Source organism: Pelodiscus sinensis, chromosome 13 (assembly GCF_052426305.1).
Source record: "Pelodiscus sinensis isolate ZL-2025 chromosome 13, ASM5242630v1, whole genome shotgun sequence".
Classification (NCBI taxonomy): Eukaryota; Metazoa; Chordata; order Testudines; family Trionychidae; genus Pelodiscus; species Pelodiscus sinensis.
The window spans coordinates 764,361-779,631 of NC_143064.1; the positions used below are offsets into that span (position 1 = coordinate 764,361).

General features: G+C 67.0%; 1 protein-coding gene across 1 annotated transcript; it reads right to left on the reverse strand.

Moving 5' to 3' along the window:
- Positions 1-3,660: 3,660 nt before the first annotated feature.
- Positions 3,661-10,096, reverse strand: LOC142823905 (G protein-coupled receptor 143-like). The gene is made up of 9 exons (XM_075915668.2): positions 9,475-10,096; positions 8,630-8,739; positions 7,839-7,933; positions 7,642-7,734; positions 6,468-6,589; positions 6,160-6,268; positions 5,319-5,427; positions 4,888-5,036; positions 3,661-4,536 (listed from the first exon to the last, which is right to left on the reverse strand). The coding sequence occupies exons 1-9, from the start codon at positions 9,725-9,727 to the stop codon at positions 4,422-4,424; spliced, it is 1,155 nt and encodes a 384-aa protein (XP_075771783.2). The 5' UTR covers positions 9,728-10,096; the 3' UTR covers positions 3,661-4,421.
- Positions 10,097-15,271: the final 5,175 nt, after the last annotated feature.

Genomic DNA, 15,271 nt, shown 5'->3' on the forward strand with positions numbered 1-15,271 from the left:
CTCCAGCAGCCGCTAGCCGGCTCGAGACATTAGGGTGTGCCTGGCACACCCGGCGCACCCCGTGTGCACGCCTATGCTGCACGCATGTTCTTGTACAAGTAAATTTACAGTACGGCGTCAGAACACAGGGCGTCTTGTGCAAGAGTTAGTCCTCGCCCCACGAGGAATAAGCCCTCTTGCGCAAGAAGGCAGTGTGGATGGGCAACGGGAGTTTCTTGCGCAAGAAACCCTTGTGGCTAAAATGGCCATCAGCTCTTTCTTGAGCAAGAGAGTGTCCACACTGCCATGGACGCGCGTGCGCAAAAGAACATGGCAGTGTGGATGCGCTCTTGTGAAAGACTTTTTGCACAAGAACTCTTGCACAAAACAGTTCTTGTGCAAGAAGCCTGCAGTGTAGTTGTAGCCTTAGAGTTTAGATTCTAAAGGACGGGCCCAGCGCGATCTTGTGGGTAAGAGCCAGAGTGTAAATTGACCAGGGATCTGTGGCTGGTTCTTTTGGACTAGAGGCCCCCTGCGGGGTAGGTGAGGTCGAGTTCTATAACCCCTCACCCGTGTGCAGGCCCGGGGCTGATTGGGGCGCAGGGAGAGCTGGGGTGTCTGAGGGGTTTTGCTCGTGAGGTTCCTGCTGGCCGGATTGGCAGCTGGAGTGCTCGGTGTGACTGGTGTGTGGCCTGTTTGGAGGTCTCCAGTGTGGGGTTGTGGGGAGCCCTGGTTTTGAGCAATTCACCCTGAGCGGACGCCCTCCACAGTGCACAGACCCGGCCCGTCCGTCACAGCCCTGCCTGCCAAGGGGGAGATGGGCATGGGCAGGGCCCAAGCAGGCAGGGGAGGGTGCTGGGGACCACAGCGAGGGGCGGGGGAGAGGGCACGGAGCAGGGCACTTGATACAGTCTGCTGCACCCAGCTGAGTCAGCCACTTTTATCGGCTGGGACTATTTGCTGGGCTCTGAGCTGCTCCCCGCCCTGCCCAACCCCAGCCACCTTCTGCTGGTGCAGCTACACCCACTGCACCTCCCCACCCCCACTGGTGCAGCTGCACCCACTGTGACGGAACGAGCCAGGTCAGGGCACCACTGCGGGCGTCTGCTCAGGGTGAATTGCTCAAAACCAGGGCTCCCCACAACCCCACACTGGAGACCTCCAAACAGGCCACACACCAGTCACACCGAGCGCTCCAGCTGCCAATCCGGCCAGCAGGAACCTCACGAGCAAAACCCCTCAGACACCCCAGCTCTCCCTGCGCCCCAATCAGCCCCGGGCCTGCACACGGGTGAGGGGTTATAGAACCCGACCTCACCTACCCCGAAGGGGTCCTCTAGTCCCAAAGAACCAGCCACAGATCCCTGGTCAACTTACACTCTGGCTCTTACCCACAAGATCGCGCTGGGCCCGTCCTTTAGAATCTACAATCTGAAGGTTTATTACCAGAAGAAAGAAAAGGCGGAGAGGGAGGCTGTTGAGGCGAGTTCGTGACATGCACCAGTCTCCCAGTTCTCGATACAGGCTCTCAGCAGAGATGTTACAACCGGCCTGCTTAGCAGTCTCTGGTGCACGTCCTACGGCAGGACGGGGCAGCAGCCCTCCCCGGCTCTGTCCCTCGCCAGGCTGCAGCCCGGATCGGTAGCAAGATTAAAGACACGGTGGAGGCCGCGTCCGCCTCCTGGCATCTTATCTCCATTGCTGGTGTCTCCCAGGCTGGAGCGGGTCACATGGCCAAGTGACCTGTCTGTTTCACACGCAGCCGCCGTTATGCCCTGGCTGGTTTGCAGGGCCCAGCCGCATCCCTCAGGTGTGTGTGGGCCACCCTGAGAGCCGTGGGCCTGGGGGCCCTGCTAATTAGCACAGTCACTGACTGGACAACCCTTCCGTCCAGCCGGCAGCACAGGCCCATCGCTCCGTCTGGGGCAGAGAACGTTCACAGCCCCAGCCAGAGCCCACAGTCATAGCTCCGCATACCCACGTCACACAAGTGCACGCGTGTCATGCACAGAATCAGGCGAGCACACGCTTTTGTTTGACACCCCACATGGCCCCCTTTGTACTGAACTTGGGGCAAACGCCCCCCCCCCCCACGTGGACGCAGCAGTGCCCTGTCTGCGCACTTTAAAATCCAATAGTGGGACAGGGTGTCTCGGGGGGCCTAGCTCCAGGCCAGGGCTGCATGTCTGGGAGAGGGGAAGGGCCCACAGTGCAGACAGAGCTGCTCCGAGCCGGAGCCAGCACCCCCCAGCTGGTCCCAGCCATCCTGCCTCTCGGCCACAGCTGGTGTCTGCTGGGTGCTCTTGCCAGCCGAGCCAGGGCGTGGGATGATGCCAGGGCTTGAGGGAACAGCAGTACAGCCCTGCTGAGAGCATTTCCAGTAAGCCGCTCAGGCCAAGCACGTGGGGCACTCGGCCTAGATCCATGGGGTGCCCCATTCCCCTTGGGGACATAGGATGGACCCTTGTCCATCCCCAGCCTGCATCCTGACCCCTTCTCAGGGAGCCTCGGCTGGTGCAGCCTGGCCTCACTGCCCCCTTGCCTAGTGTCACATTACTGGATTTTAAGGGGCGCAGCCAGACCACTGCTGCACCCATGGGGGGTGTTTGCCCCACAAGTGTATACAAAGGGGGCCATGTGAGGTGTCAAACAAAAGCTTCTCTTCTACTGATTCTATATATGCCAGTCATGTAATTGTATAATATCTGTATGTGGAGTTATACCCATGGACTCTGGAAACTTCTCTGTATGCTGGAAACTTCTCTGTCTCTGGTTGAGCAATAGGCGAGGGATGCTCAGCCAATGGATATGCTAATGAGCGAGGCTCCAGGGCCAATGGATCTCTAAATACCGAAGACACACCCGGCCAGGGACCAGGTGACCTCTGGCCAAGAAGCTAGCTGGATGGATATAAAATGCCAGGTGGCAGACTCCATTTTTTGGTCTTCAGATTTGCTCTTATTCCCAGATGCAGCCTCACAGGAACTATGAGCTGGAAAGAACGGTGGACCCATCCTGACAGGATGCACACCGAGGACTTTTAAGCCAGCACTTGTAACATCTCTGCTGCGAGCCTGCCTTGAGAACTGGGAGCTTCAATGCATGTAACGTATTCGCCTCAACAACCTCACTCTCCGGCTTTTCTTTCTTTTAGTAATAACCCTTTAGATGGTAGATTCTAAAGGATCGGCTCAGTGTGATCTGTGGGTAAGATCCAGAGTGTAAATTGGCTGGGGCCTGTGGCTGGTTTCTTGGGACCGGACATGACGGCTGTGTCTAGACTGGCAAGTTTTTCCGCAAAAGCAGCTGCTATCTACACTGGCCGCTTGAATTTCCACAAGAACACTGCCGATCTCATGTAAGAAATCAGTGCTTCTTGCAGAAATACTGTGCTGCTCCCATTAGGGCAAAAGTCCTTTTGCGCAAAAGGCCCAGTGTAGACAGCTCAGATTTGTTTTGCGCAAAAAAGCCCCGATCGCGAATATGGCAATCGGGGCTTTTTTGCGGAAAAGCGCGTCTAGATTGGCTACGGATGCTTTTCCGCAAAACGTGCTTTTGAAGAAACGTGTCCGTGCCAATCGAGACGCTCTTTTCCGCAAATACTTTTAACAGAAAACTTTTCCCTGTGTCCCTGCTGGCAGCTCTTAGGTGTCAGTCCCATTCCTGAGGGGTGTCCTTGGCCTATACAGGGCCATTGTTTCCTGGAGACTTGCTCATTAGCACGTCCATAGGCTGAGCATTCTTCGTCTATTGCTCAGCCACAGCCCGAGAAGTGTCCAGTACTGACACAGATACATCTTCATAATTCCTCACCCAGATATTATACAAGTATATGAAGAGCATATACAGAATCCGTAGACAATAAGCTTTTGTTTGACACCTCACATGGCCCCCTTTGTATCAACTTTGGGGGCAAACACCCCACCATGGGTGCAGCAGTGACCTGGCTGCTTCCCTTAAACTCCGGTAACGTGACAGCGTGTGGGGCTGTAGCCATGGGCGGAGGGGGGAGCACGTGGGGTGTAGCCGTGGGCAGAGGGAAGATGTGGGGGGTAGCCAGGGGAAGACAGGGGAGCATGTGGGTATGTAGCTGTGAGCGAGGGGGAGGGGGCCGTGTGGGGGTGTAGCCCTGGGCGGAGCAGAGAGGGAGCCTGTGGGGGTGTAGCTGCGGACGGGGGTGGGCAGGGAGCGTAGCTGTGGCCAGAGTGGAGGGGGGAGTGTGCAGGGGTGTAGCCAGGGACAGGAGGGGCGGGAGGTTGTAGCTGAGGGTGGAGCGGGGGGGGGGGGCCGGGTAACGGAGCCCAGGCTCGGCCCAGGTAGAAATGCAAACTCAGCTCCTGTCCCGGCTCCAGGGTGGGGCCTAGGGTGCAGTTTGGGCCCCAGAGCCGCTGGGGGCAGAGGCAGCTCCATGTCTGTGGCGGGCGCTGGGGGCTCAGCTGCCTTTATTCACAGCCCAGCGCCGGCCGGCGAGTCCCCCTGGTGCAGGCGGGGGCAGCGCCTCCGTCCGTCGCTGCAAGCAGGATGCACCGTGCCCACCTGGGCCGCCCCACACCAACCCTGCAGGGGAGGGCGAGACAGGGGAGGTGCTGAGGGCAGGACGAGCTGGGCCTGACAAGGGCCCCTTTGCCCCACGCACAGCTGAGCCCCACTGCGCCTCCCCCTTCCCCCAGCCTGGCTCATTTTGGGGTGTTGTACAAGATGCCGATGGCACCAGAACCAGGGGGAGGCCCCCACCCCTGCGGCCCCAGGCCCAGGCTGCCAGCTTTAGGAGGGCCCAAGCCCCACAGCGCGAGCTGCCCCAGCCAGCCTGGCAAGCTGCATGCCCCCGTGGCACAGGCAGGGGCCTGGCTCCCTCGCCCTGAGCAGGCTGGCCGCAGAGCCCCTGGGCGGACGCCGCAGCCCACTCACCCAGGAGGGCCCAGGGGTGCTGCAGGCCGGCTGCAGCCACCGGGCAGGAGCGTCCTCGCTGCTGTGGCTGCTCTGCCCGTCGCCCCCGGGCACTGCCAGCCCGCCAGCGCCAGCGAGAGCAGCGGTCCCGACACAGGGTTCAGCAGGGCCTGCAGGAAGGGGGGGCAGTGAGGGGTGGAGGCAGGGGGCACCTCGGCGCAGCATGTGGGGTTCCCTATTAGCCGAGCATGGTCCTTGCCCTACTGGTCTCACCCCGCATCCGCCGTAGCTACGACCCCTCCCTTCACAGGGCACCCCACCCGGCCACAGGGCGCCCCTGTCCCGCAACCCCCTCCCCACGTCCCCCCCACCAGCCCCAGGGCACCCCACCCCCCTTTGCCGCCTGCCCTCCTGCCCCCACCCTCCCATGGCACCCTTGTGCCTGCTCCCACCACAATGCTCCAGGAGGACAGGGTGGCCACGTGCAGCAGCTGCAGGGTCTCCAAGCGCCACGCAGGCTCCAGCAGGACCAACCCGTCATTGGCCACGTTCGCCAGCCAGCTGTGGGCAGCAGAGAGGGGCCGCGCTGACTGATCCTGGGACAGGCACAGTAGCCCCCCCCCCAAAGCGGGCAGCCCGGCTGGGCGCTACAGCCCACGGGGCAGTGCTGGCGATGGGCTGGGGGGGGGGGTTGCCAGGCCGCGGGGCGAGGTGCCGGCGATGGGCTGGGGGGGGGGTTGCCAGGCCGCGGGGCGAGGTGCCGGCGATGGGCTGGGGGGGGGGTTGCCAGGCCGCGGGGCAGTGCCGGCGATGGGCGGGGGTTGCCAGGCCGCGGGGAGAGGTGCCGGCGATGGGGGGGGGGGGGCTGCCAGGCCGCGGGGCGAGGTGCCGGCGATGGGGGGGGCTGCCAGGCCGCGGGGCGAGGTGCCGGCGATGGGCTGGGGGGGGGGTTGCCAGGCCGCGGGGCAAGGTGCCGGCGATGGGGGGGGGTTGCCAGGCCGCGGGGCAGTGCCGGCGATGGGCGGGGGTTGCCAGGCCGCGGGGCAGTGCCGGCGATGGGCGGGGGTTGCCAGGCCGCGGGGAGAGGTGCCGGCGATGGGGGGGGGGGCTGCCAGGCCGCGGGGCGAGGTGCCGGCGATGGGGGGGGGTTGCCAGGCCGCGGGGCAAGGTGCCGGCGATGGGCGGGGGTTGCCAGGCCGCTGGGCGAGGTGCCGGCGATGGGGGGGGCTGCCAGGCCGCGGGGCAGTGCCGGCGATGGGGGGGGGCGAGGTGCCGGTGGCAGGAGGGTACTACCAGGCGGTGAAGGTGATGGTGATGCTGGTGAACCTCCTCCTGAGCTGCTGTTCCTGGAGCCGCTCGCTGGCTCCGTACCTCCCCGTCTGCCGGCGGAGCAGGGCTGGCGCTGCAGGGCAGAGGTGTTAGCCTGGTGCGCCTGCCCCCCGGCCCAGGGAGAACCGCTCTGCCCGGGGGGGGGGAGGGAGGCGGGGGGCGGGAGAACCGCTCTGCCCGGGGGGAGGGAGGGGGGGGCGGGAGAACCGCCCTGCCCGGGGGGGGGGGAGGGGGGGGGGGCGGGGAGAACCGCCCTGCCGGGGGGGGCTCACCTGCACGGAGGGCCCTGGCGAGAAGCAGCGGGTTCACGCAAAGCGCCAGGGAGAGCGGCACGTAGGCGGCAGCGTAGTGAGCCACAGCCAGGGCCTGCCCCAGCGGGCGCCCCCACTCACACCTGGGGGAGAAGGGTGTGAGCCTGTGGGGGGCAGGGGCAGGGCCAGGACCAGGGCTGTGTCTCACCTGGGGGGGGCGGGGGCACAGGCCCTACCGGAGGCGGTTGGGGGGCCTTACTGGGAGGGGCCGGGGGCCGTACCTGTGGGGGGCAGGGCCAGGACCAGGGCTGTGTCTCACCTGGAGGGGGCGGGGGCACAGGCCCTACCGGAGGGGGTTGGGGGGGCCTTACTGGGAGGGGCCGGGGGCCGTACCTGTGGGGGGCAGGGCCCTACCGGAGGGGGTTGGGGGGGCCTTGCTGGGAGGGGGCGGGGGCCGTACCTGTGGGGGGCAGGGCCCTACCGGAGGGGGTTGGGGGGGCCTTGCTGGGAGGGGGCGGGGGCCGTACCTGTGGGGGGCAGGGCCCTACCGGAGGGGGTTGGGGGGGCCTTGCTGGGAGGGTCCGGGGGCCGTACCTGTGGGGGGCAGGGCCCTACTGGAGGGGGTTGGGGGGGCCTTACTGGGAGGGGCCGGGGGCCGTACCTGTGGGGGGCAGGGCCCTACCGGAGGGGGTTGGGGGGGCCTTGCTGGGAGGGTCCGGGGGCCGTACCTGTGGGGGGCAGGGCCCTACCGGAGGGGGTTGGGGGGGCCTTGCTGGGAGGGGGCGGGGGCCGTACCTGTGGGGGGCAGGGCCCTACCGGAGGGGGTTGGGGGGGCCTTGCTGGGAGGGGGCGGGGGCCGTACCTGTGGGGGGCAGGGCCCTACCGGAGGGGGTTGGGGGGGCCTTGCTGGGAGGGGGCGGGGGCCGTACCTGTGGGGGGCAGGGCCCTACCGGAGGGGGTTGGGGGGGCCTTACTGGGAGGGGCCGGGGGCCGTACCTGTGGGGGGCAGGGCCCTACCGGAGGGGGTTGGGGGGCCTTGCTGGGAGGGGGCGGGGGCCGTACCTGTGGGGGGCAGGGCCCTACCGGAGGGGGTTGGGGGGGCCTTACTGGGAGGGGCCGGGGGCCGTACCTGTGGGGGGCAGGGCCCTACTGGAGGGGGTTGGGGGGCCTTGCTGGGAGGGGGCGGGGGCCGTACCTGTGGGGGGCAGGGTCCAGGAGCTGCTGCAGGCCCCAGAGGCACTGGGCGCTGGACAGGCCCCAGCACAGCAGGCAGTAGGGAGTCAGGGACCTGGCACAAGAGCAGAGGGGTTGGCCGGGGAGCCCAGCAGGGAACTGGGCCCTGGGGCGCCGGCCGGGCTCCTGAGCAAGGGAATAACGGGGGGGGGGCCCTACCTGCAGCCCGCCGGGCTCCGCAGCAGCCGAACAGCCTCCAGGGCGTAGCAGAACAGGGCCCAGAAGTGGGCCGTGTAGAAATACTGCACCCACGTCTGAGAGGCCAGAGGGGATGGTGAGAGGCAGGTGCCCTGCCCTGCTACCCGCCCGCCAGAGAGCCAGAGCCCCTGCCAAGGCCCCCGCAGCTTCCCCAGCCCCAGCCCCTCTCGCAGCCCCATCTGCCACCCGATCCCCAAAGCTGCCCCCCAGGCCCTGCCCCCCCCAGGCCCAGCCAGCCCCCCAGGCCCTGCCGGCCACAGCACAGCCCCTGCCCTACCCCCCCAGGCCCAGCCGGCCCCTACCCAGCCCCTACCCCCCCAGGCCCAGCCGGCCCCAGCCCAGCCCCTGCCCCCCCCCCAGGCCCAGCCAGCCCCTACCCAGCCCCTACCCCCCCAGGCCCAGCCGGCCCCAGCCCAGCCCCTGCCCCCCCCAGGCCCAGCCAGCCCCCCAGGCCCAGCCGGCCACAGCACAGCCCCTGCCCCCCCCAGGCCCAGCCAGCCCCCCAGGCCCAGCCGGCCACAGCACAGCCCCTGCCCCCCCCAGGCCCAGCCAGCCCCTACCCAGCCCCTGCCCCCCCCAGGCCCAGCCGGCCCCCCAGGCCCTGCCCCCCCAGGCCCAGCCGGCCCCAGCACAGCCCCTGCCCCCCCCCCAGGCCCAGCCAGCCCCCTAGGCCCAGCCCAGCCCCAGCCCAGCCCCTGCCCCCCCCAGGCCCAGCCGGCCCCAGCCCACCACCTGGGGCTCACCCCACATACCACAGCAACTGTGCAGAGGGGCCCGGCAAACCCTGCTGTCCCATTTGCTGGGGACTCGCCTGCGGAGCCAGGGGGGTCTGCCAGCCACAGCACAGAGCGGGTCAGGATCCCTGTCGGGAAGAGGAAGCCAGGCAGCCCCCGTCATGAGAGCCGGCCGGGCGGCAGGGCGGGGCCCCCCCCGGGAGAGCCGGCCCGGCGGCAGGGCGGGGCCCCCCCCGGGAGAGCCGGCCCGGCGGCAGGGCGGGGCCCCCCCCGGGAGAGCCGGCCCGGCGGCAGGGCGGGGCCCCCCCCGGGAGAGCCGGCCCGGCGGCAGGGCGGGGGCCCCCCCCGGGAGAGCCGGCCCGGCGGCAGGGCGGGGGCCCCCCCCGGGAGAGCCGGCCCGGCGGCAGGGCGGGGGCCCCCCCCCCGGGAGAGCCGGCCCGGCGGCAGGGCGGGGGGGCCCCCGGGAGAGCCGGCCCGGCGGCAGGGCGGGGGCCCCCCCCGGGAGAGCCGGCCCGGCGGCAGGGCGGGGGCCCCCCCCGGGAGAGCCGGCCCGGCGGCAGGGCGGGGGACCCCCCCCCCGGGAGAGCCGGCCCGGCGGCAGGGCAGGGACCCCCCCCCCGGGAGAGCCGGCCCGGCGGCAGGGCGGGGGGGCCCCCGGGAGAGCCGGCCCGGCGGCAGGGCGGGGGCCCCCCCCGGGAGAGCCGGCCCGGCGGCAGGGCGGGGGCCCCCCCCGGGAGAGCCGGCCCGGCGGCAGGGCAGGGACCCCCCCCCCGGGAGAGCCGGCCCGGCGGCAGGGCGGGGGGGGCCCCCGGGAGAGCCGGCCCGGCGGCAGGGCGGGGCCCAGGGCAGTCGCCTGCTCTCACCGGCCGTGCCCAGCCAGCTGCTGGCCGTGATGGCAGCCACGATGCCCCTGGCCGCGTGGAGCCTGCGCTCGGAGCCCCTGCCGGCCCCCCGGCCCCGGCGCCTGGCCAGCGCCTGCAGGAGCAGCCCAGCCAGGCCCAGCGCGGCGCTGCCCAGGCACAGCCCGTTCCACAGGCGCGGGTGGAAGCCCCGCAGCAGGCGGGTGGCAGCGCTGGCCTGGGGGCAGCAGAACTGCTGGAGCTGCAGCGAGGCCATGGCGGAGCAGCCACGCCCTGCCAGCACCCGGCCGCAGCTGGCCCCGGGCAGGGAAATAGCCTGGGCCCAGGTGGCTGCAGGCTGGTAACGAGCAGCCGGGCTTGCCAGGGCCTGGGGCTGGGGCTGGGCCGGCCCGAGAGGAGGTGAGACCCGAGCACCTGGCCCCAGCCTGGCGCCTGAGGGGGCAGGCGGACACCGGGCGCCGGGCGAAGCTGCGTGGGGCGCGGCGCCGTGCCGGGGGGCCAGCGGCTCATGGTGAGCCCCGGAGCAGCCGGCCCCACGCTCGCACTGACCCCCAGGGCCCCTCTCCGCTGCGCTGTGCCCAGGGGGCAGGCTCCGTGGCACAGGCGGCCGAGGGAACGGGGAGAGGCTGGTCCCAGCAGGGCCCCACCAGAGCGGCCGGCTCATACCTCTCGGCTGACTCGCCACCTGGCCAGGGCAGGGCAATCGGCCATTACAAAGGTGCTGAGTTTGGGGGTCCAGGACCAGGAGCCCAGCCCTGCCCCCACGCCAGCATCTTCGCTGGGTGGCAGGTGCGGGGCTGGCGCTGGCCAGGTGAGGCCGTGGCACACGCAGGGAGCAGGCCACAGGCGGAGGGGCCTAGAGTGTGGGGTGGGCCTGACTGCGGGCCCATGGGAGGGTTGGCCAGGGGTCAGGCACTGGGCAGTGGGGAGCCAGGGCAGGTCGGTGCATGTGCCCCAAGTGACGTTACCAGCCCAAAGTCTGGCCACACAGATCGTCTGGCCCCTGCCTGTCTGACTGTGTCAGTCTGTGTCAGTCTGTGTGTGTGCGTGTGTGTGTGTGTGTGTGTGTGTGTGTCAGTCTCTGTCTGTGTCTGCCTCTGTGTGTGTGTGTCTACCCGTGTCTGTCTGTGTGTGTGTCTGCCTGTGTGTGTGTGTCTGCCCGTGTCTGTCTGTGTGTGTGTCTGCCTGTGTGTGTGTGTCTGCCTGTGTCTGTGTGTGTGTGTGTGTGTGTGTGTGTGTCAGTCTCTGTCTGTGTCTGCCTCTGTGTGTGTGTGTCTGCCTGTGTCTGCCTGTGTGTGTGTCTGCCTGTGTGTGTGTGTCTGCCTGTGTCTGTCTGTATGTGTGTCTGCCCGTGTCTGTCTGTGTGTGTGTCTGCCTGTGTGTGTGTGTCTGCCCGTGTCTGTGTGTGTGTGCGTGTGTGTGTGTGTGTGTCAGTCTCTGTCTGTGTCTACCTCTGTGTGTGTGTGTGTCTGCCCGTGTCTGTCTGTGTGTGTGTCTGCCTGTGTGTGTGTGTCTGCCCGTGTCTGTCTGTGTGTGTGTCTGCCTGTGTGTGTGTGTCTGCCTGTGTCTGTCTGTGTGTGTCTGCCTGTGTGTGTGTCTGCCTGTGTCTGTCTGTGTGTGTGTGTGTGTGTCTGCCTGTGTGTGTGTCTGCCCGTGTCTGCCTGTGTGTGTGTGTCTGCCTGTGTGTGTGTGTCTGCCTGTGTCTGTCTGTGTGTGTGTCTGCCTGTGTGTGTGTGTCTGCCTGTGTGTGTGTCTGCCCGTGTCTGTCTGTGTGTGTGTCTGCCTCTGTGTGTGTGTCTGTCTGTGTATCTGTCTGTGTTAGTCTGTGTGTGTGTCGGTCTCTGTCTGTGTCTGTCTGTCTGTGTCTACACTGGCGCAATCTTGCGCAAAAACTTGTTGCCTGTCTACACTGGCCGCGTGTTCTTGCGCAAGTAAACTGACGTTCTACTGTATAAAATCAGGGCTTCTTGCACCAGAACTCTGACGCTCCCGCTCAGGAATAAGCCCTTTTGTGCAACTGTTCTTGTGCAAGAGGCCAGTGTAGACAGGTAACATGAATTTCTTGTGCAAGAAAGCCCTATGGTTAAAATGGCCATCAGAGCTTTCTAGTGCAGGAGAGCGTCCACACTGGCATGGATGCTCTTGCGCAAAAGCACATGCACATTCCGCAAAAGAGTTCTTGCGCAAGAAGCTGCCAGTGTAGACGTAGCCTCTGTGTCTCTGTGTGTGTGTGTGTGTGTGTGTCTGCCTCTCTGTGTCTGGGGGTATGTCTACACTACCCCGCTAGTTCGAACTAGGAGGGTAATGTATGCATACCGCACTTGGTAATGAAGCCCGGGATTTGAATTTCCCGGGCTTCATTTGCATAAGCGGGGAGCCGCCATTTTTAAATCCCGGCTGGTTTGAACCCTGTGCAGCGCGGCTACACGGGGCTCGAACTAGGTCGTTCGAACTAGGCTTCCTATTCCGAACTACCGGTACTCCTCGTTTCACGAGGAGTAACGGTAGTTACCTAGTTCGAACTACCTAGTCGCCTCCTGGTTCAGTGCTGGGGGACCCGTTGCAGTCCACAGGCCCTCTCAAAGGAGCTGAGGAACCCGTCTAGGTTGCCCACGTCCTTCAGTTGGGCCACCACGAGCTTCTCCAAGTGTCTGGCCGCCCCAGGACCCTGGGGACCGTCCGCACTTGGCGCAGCCGGGCCCCGCCGCTTCTCTGCTCTGCCATGGCCAACTCATGCTGCCGCTGCCTCTCTCGGTCCTGAACTTCCAGTTCCTTCATCCACAGCTCGATCTGCAGCCACTGGAGCTCTGTTGGGCTGGACCCTGCCCTGGATGAACTGTGGCTGGCAGGGCTTCCCTGGGAAGCTGTCCCGTCTCCTCAGCGGGCTGCAGCCCTCTGGGAGCCTGAGACGCTCCTGGGGGGGGGGGGGGGTCTGGCTGCTCCCCACTGGGCCAGGATCCCGGCCCCGTGATTGGTCATTCTCTTCCAGCTGGGCCTTGGTTGCATTGAGCGCCCCTGTGTGCAACCCCCCCTTGGTACCCTCAAAACTCCCCCGTCCTCACAGGCTGCCTGAGCCCAAGGCTGCTGTGGGCTTGGAGAGCCGTGTGGCAGAGACGCCTCGTCAGGGTACCAGGCCAGCCCAGCCCCGGGCGACTGTGGCTGGGCCCCCTCAGTCTTTGCTCATGTCACAGACTGGCTTGTGGCAGGGCTGCGGACGAGCTGGCCAATGGCTGAGCCGCAGCCCGGGGAGACCTCGCTGCTCAGGGCCAGGTCTCTGGTGCAGGCCACAGGCAGGGTCAGGCCGAAGCCCTGACTGAGGAAAAGGGGCCGGTTGGGTGGCCAGAGAAGCAGGGTGTGAATGCGTGTGCGTGTGTGTGCGCGAGTGTGCGCCTGTGTGCACATGCAGGGCCGGTTGGGTGGCTAGAGAAGCAGGGTGTGAATGCGTGTGCGTGTGTGTGCGTGTGTGTGCGCGAGTGTGCGCCTGTGTGCACACGCAGGGCCAGTTTTAGGAGGTGCAGGGCCCAATTCAAACCGTTTCAACGGGGCCCCGCAGCAATTTAGGTTGAGGAAAAAAAAACGGCAAACAAAAAATCCCCAGCTACCTCCCCCGCAACACCCCAGAGGTAGCTAACCCCTGGCCCCCTCCTGCGACGCAGGGAACAACTCACAGCTCCTATGGCACAGGCCGCCGCACTGCTCCTCCAGGGCCGAGGCATGGCCGGCACACTTCTGGGTTCAGGGCGCGGGGCCCGATTTCGGGGAATTGGATGAATCGGCCTAAGGCCGGCCCTGTGCACGTGCATGTGTGCGCCAGTGCAGAACTGGCTGGTGATGGCGCCGCCATTCGCGTGACCTGCTGCATGTTGGCTGGTTGCTTCTGGGGGACCCCAACAGGGGCGTGGCCGGGCCCTTGTAAGAGAAGTCATGTGTCATGTGGGCCTTGGGCGGTGCCACCCACAGCTGAGGAGCGCCCTGTGGACGGCCAGCCCTGTCGGCCTGGACTCGCCCATGTGTTTCCACGCTGCGCGCAGCGAGAAGGCGCACGTCCCTCCACGTGGCCGAGAGCCGAGCCCAGGGAACGTTCCTGCCTCCGCCGCTGCAGGCGCGGTGCAAGGCGCTGAAGCTCCAGACAAAGGCTCGCCGGGCCCATCCCTAGGGTGCCAGGTAGTTGAGCTTTCTGTTCAGGAAACTCACTGCGCACTGGAAAAGCGACACAAGACGTGGCGGGGATGTTCTGACTCAGCTGTGGTGTCGTGGCAAACGTGTCCAGTGTTTTTGTTGAACCCGTCTGGCCACCTACCCACCCCGGGCGGGTTTGCCCGACGGCAGCTTGCGGTTTGCTCTGTCCCTGCACACCAGCGCCCGGGCCCGATTGCGTGAGCAGTGTTTCGGAGGCGCAACATGGGCGGTGCCGGTTGGAGGCCGGCGCGGCTGCGCTAGCTGGCGAGAGGCGCTGTTCTGGGCCTTGGGGACTGGAAGGCCCTGTCACTGTGCTGAGATCTGGTTTCACATGCGCCCGGCTGCTGGTGACACACACGCTGGCCCGCAAGGGGACGGCGCTGGCCAGTGGGGGCTCGGTGGGACTGGTCTGGTGCCGGCCGGGGGGACCCCGGGCTGGGCTGGGAGGAGCATTTCTGTCTCCAAGCATTTCACCCTGAACTGACCCCCTCAGCGGCGTCCCGGCCCCGTGTTCCCTGAGCCGGGCGAGCAGCCTCCCCCAAGGGCTGCAGGGGAGTCATGCCGGCGGTCTGGCCCCTCAGGGCTACCGGGCGTTTGCTCTGGGCCGACGTGCTGCCCCAGGAGCGAAGGGCGATGGGAATGGCGCTCACAAGGCAGCAACCCCACCCCATGGCCGGCCGGGCGCAGAACAAACTGAGCTGTCCCCGCAGCACCCCACAGACAGGGGGCGCTCAACAGGCATCTGATGGGGCTGCAGCAGGGTGAGGGGGCTGGCAGGAGGTGAGGGAGGGGGCAGGGGACAAGAGAGCGGAGGCGAGGGGACAGGGCACAGGAGGAGTGGGTAGGGGACAAGGGGGGTGCGGCACAGGGGGAGGGGGCAAGTGGGTAGGGCACGGGGGGAAGGGTGTGAGGGGGCAGGGCACAGGAGGGGCGGGGCACAGGGGCAGGGGATGAGGGGGCAGGGCCGGGGCTGTATGGGGTGGTCCTAGCCTCCTGGCTGGCCCCCTGCTTCAGAGCTACGTCAAGCACCTGCAGAGGACAGTGCCCCCTAGTGGGCAGTTCTGGAACAGCTTGTCCCTGGGGCATTTCATGGTGCCCTGGGTGGGGCTGGGTTAGCTCCTAAGCCCGCTAGGCTCATGCCCAGGGGCTAAGCTGGAGGCAGGGGAAGCTCCGGGGTGCTGGGACCCCACACGTCAGCCTGCAGCACCACCCAGGTCTGGCCCCACTGCCCTGCCCCGATGGTGGGTGAGTGGGCCAAAGCCGTGGGGCCCTTGGGTGGCAGCGCCATGCAGCCAGTTCCTACCCAGGTGCCTTGCCCCATGCCCAGCTGCCCACAGGCGTCCTGCAGCAGCCTCCTCCATGTCCCGGCCCCAGAGCAGCCGGCGCTCTCCCCGGTCCGGTCCGGGCCCTGGCCTGTGGGTGGGGGCGCGGAGCGTGCAGACAGCGAGGGGAAGCTGGAGCAATACTCCAGGGCACCTGCCCTATCGGTGCAGGGGCAGCCGCGGGGGCGCTGGATTCCTGCCCAGCCTGGCTCCGTCAGCCTGGATGCCGTGCCCATGTCCCTGCATGAGCCCCCGCACCCAGATGGGCTTAAATGCCAGCCCCGCACGCCGCGCAACTG